We start from the raw sequence: 2500 nt of genomic DNA, 5'->3' as shown, positions 1-2500 counted from the left end.
CTGGGAATAAATATGTTTTTAAAAAGTTACACGAAAAAAATGATACCACCAGCTTTTTAACAAAGCCTCAGGAACCTAGCGAAGAAGTTATCATATCTGACTATCTATCACATCATTGGCCTCACCAAAAGCATTCGAATGCTAATTCTGTTCTAACTGACATGAGGTCACTGAGCCGCATGCCACAGACGGAGAAAAAAAAACACACAGTGAAATTCATGAGAATCAATTCAAATATGCTCTAAAAAATAAATAAATAAATCAATTTTCGAACCACTAGAGGGCACAGTAACGATTGCGGTCGGCCTTCAACCACAGTCAAAACCATGAAGTCAGCTGAGCTGTGGGATTTGAGCCACAGACTGCCCTACATTCAGAGGGGAAATCCTGTATCTATGACCCAGGGGGTTATATTTACTGGAACATCGTGAATTACTTGACTGATATGTCGAAGCTTAACCGCTTCGTAGTAACTGGGTCAAACCGCACCGCAAAGAAACACTGCTGAGAGTGTCTGAAGAGGACACAGTACGCACAGCGCACTGAATGGATAATGTATCTTTAAATTAATTATATATTTTTGGCACTAAAATGTATAATTAATTATAGGAATTATAATGGTATGGGCACTAAGGGTCGTCAAGAAGTTCCAGGGAAATGTTATGGTTGAACAAAATGTCACTGCATAAACTCTCCCAGGGGTTATTTGATATTAGTTTGTAACAACAAAGTACATGCTCAAACAGCTACTGATTTTTTTGCAGAACCTGTGGAAGTTAATCTCATACTCCAATACGACATACATTTTACTCATTTTAAACTTGCTGTCTCTGACTGCCCTAAGGGGGTGTTAAATATTGAACCTTCAGTCTTTCCTATCCTGACTGTCGTTCACACAGAGCCATACAGTACAGATGTCTCTGATGTCCATGCTGTGTGCAGTGACGTCACTAGGGGACAGGACAGTGGCTCTCACTCTGTTGAGGCAGGACGATGTGGTACCTGTTTGGGTCTGTTCAGCACCTCCTGCGTGGTTGCCGTGGCGACGATGGCCCTGTTGCTTCCTGGGCTGAGCTGCAGGGAGAGGGAGAGGCCGGACACCAGCTGCACCCCCAGCTCCGTGATGGACACTTTGTCATCCAGCACCTTCACCGTGCTCTCCGCCAAGACAGAGTCTGACAGAGGAGACAGCACCTGCACCGGCACACACACACAGACAGGGGGCGCCACTGATCATTAACACAGATAGAGAAGAGACCAAAACTCACACACAGACAGGGGGCGCCACTGATCATTAACACAGACAGAGGAGAGACCAAAACTCACACACAGACAGGGGGCGCCACTGATCATTAACACAGACAGAGAAGAGACCAAAACTCACACACAGACAGGGGGCGCCACTGATCATTAACACAGACAGAGGAGAGACCAAAACTCACACACAGACAGGGGACACCACTGATCATTAACACAGACAGAGAAGAGACCACCTGCATGAGCACACCAGCACACAAACACACACACACACACACACACACACACACACACAGGGGGCGCCACTGATCATTAACAGGAGGAACCTGCAACAGCACATTCACCACCAAACACTGACACACAGGGGGCGGCGGCATAAGTGCTACGCGGGACATTTGTCTGGTGCAGTAAAGTTTACCTTGATGGCAGTGACCCCGACACTCCGCCCGGACAGTATCCTCCCACCCTGGAGCCGGGCGACGCGGGGGTTCTCCACCTTCAGGAAGGGCCGCACCAGCTTGGTGACATCCACCTGCCAGTCCCCGCCCAGGAAGGACGCCGGGGGCTGCTGGGAGTCCCGCTGCTCAGCCAGGAAGTGGGTGTACACCCTCACCTGGGCATGCTGGTACTGCAGCATACACCCCTTACCCCTCTTCTCCTCCTCTTCCTCACTCTCCCAGCTGGCCCTGAGGGACACAGGGAGGGGAGGGGGGGGGCAGTGATTCAAGCCCCCCGAAACACCAGCACACGCAGAAGGACCCTCCCATCCCCTGCTGTTAATGCTCCTCTCTAATCCAGCATGATTACAGGGCATTCCTCCTGGCATGGAATCTGACATATACATACACAGCACACCCTGAGCCATCTCCATTTAATGAGAGAGATTTTTTTATCCCCATTACTCTATTTACGCGGCGGTTAATGTAAGTTCAGCCCAGTTTGCTGACACGATTTCCACATAAGGCCACTTCATCAACCCCATTAAGAGCCTATTTGCTCTTCTATTTATGGAGATGGAAACGCACCAGGGAAGAAAATAAATGCACGCTGGTGTTTTGTTAAGTTTTTATGAGAGTTCAACACTACAGGGAAATTCTGAAATTTCCCCTTGGGGATAAATAAAGTACTGTATCTATCTATCTACATCTCAGCAGGGCTGACTGCGGGCGGCTGACAGGGCCTACCTCTTGACGGTGGTGACGGGCACCCTCCAGCCCTTGATCTGGCTGAGCTCGGTGTCGGA

At 49.0% G+C, this 2500-nt stretch overlaps 1 protein-coding gene across 1 annotated transcript in view; it reads right to left on the bottom strand.

Annotated features, from left to right (window-relative positions):
- LOC118778462 (transmembrane protein 132D-like) overlaps positions 1-2500 on the bottom strand; it is a 26806-nt gene that overhangs the window by 2098 nt on the left and 22208 nt on the right. Inside the window, exons 5-7 of the mRNA XM_036529994.1 lie at positions 2442-2500; positions 1676-1943; positions 1003-1194 (exon numbers count right to left, since the gene is read on the bottom strand). The exon at positions 2442-2500 is cut by the window's right edge and continues 147 nt beyond it. Of these exons, the coding sequence (XP_036385887.1) occupies positions 1003-1194; positions 1676-1943; positions 2442-2500 (519 nt within the window). The remainder of the gene's footprint in view (positions 1-1002; positions 1195-1675; positions 1944-2441) is intronic.

Source organism: Megalops cyprinoides, chromosome 5 (assembly GCF_013368585.1).
Source record: "Megalops cyprinoides isolate fMegCyp1 chromosome 5, fMegCyp1.pri, whole genome shotgun sequence".
NCBI lineage: Eukaryota > Metazoa > Chordata > Actinopteri > Elopiformes > Megalopidae > Megalops > Megalops cyprinoides.
This window is presented reverse-complemented; position numbering and strand designations above follow the sequence as displayed.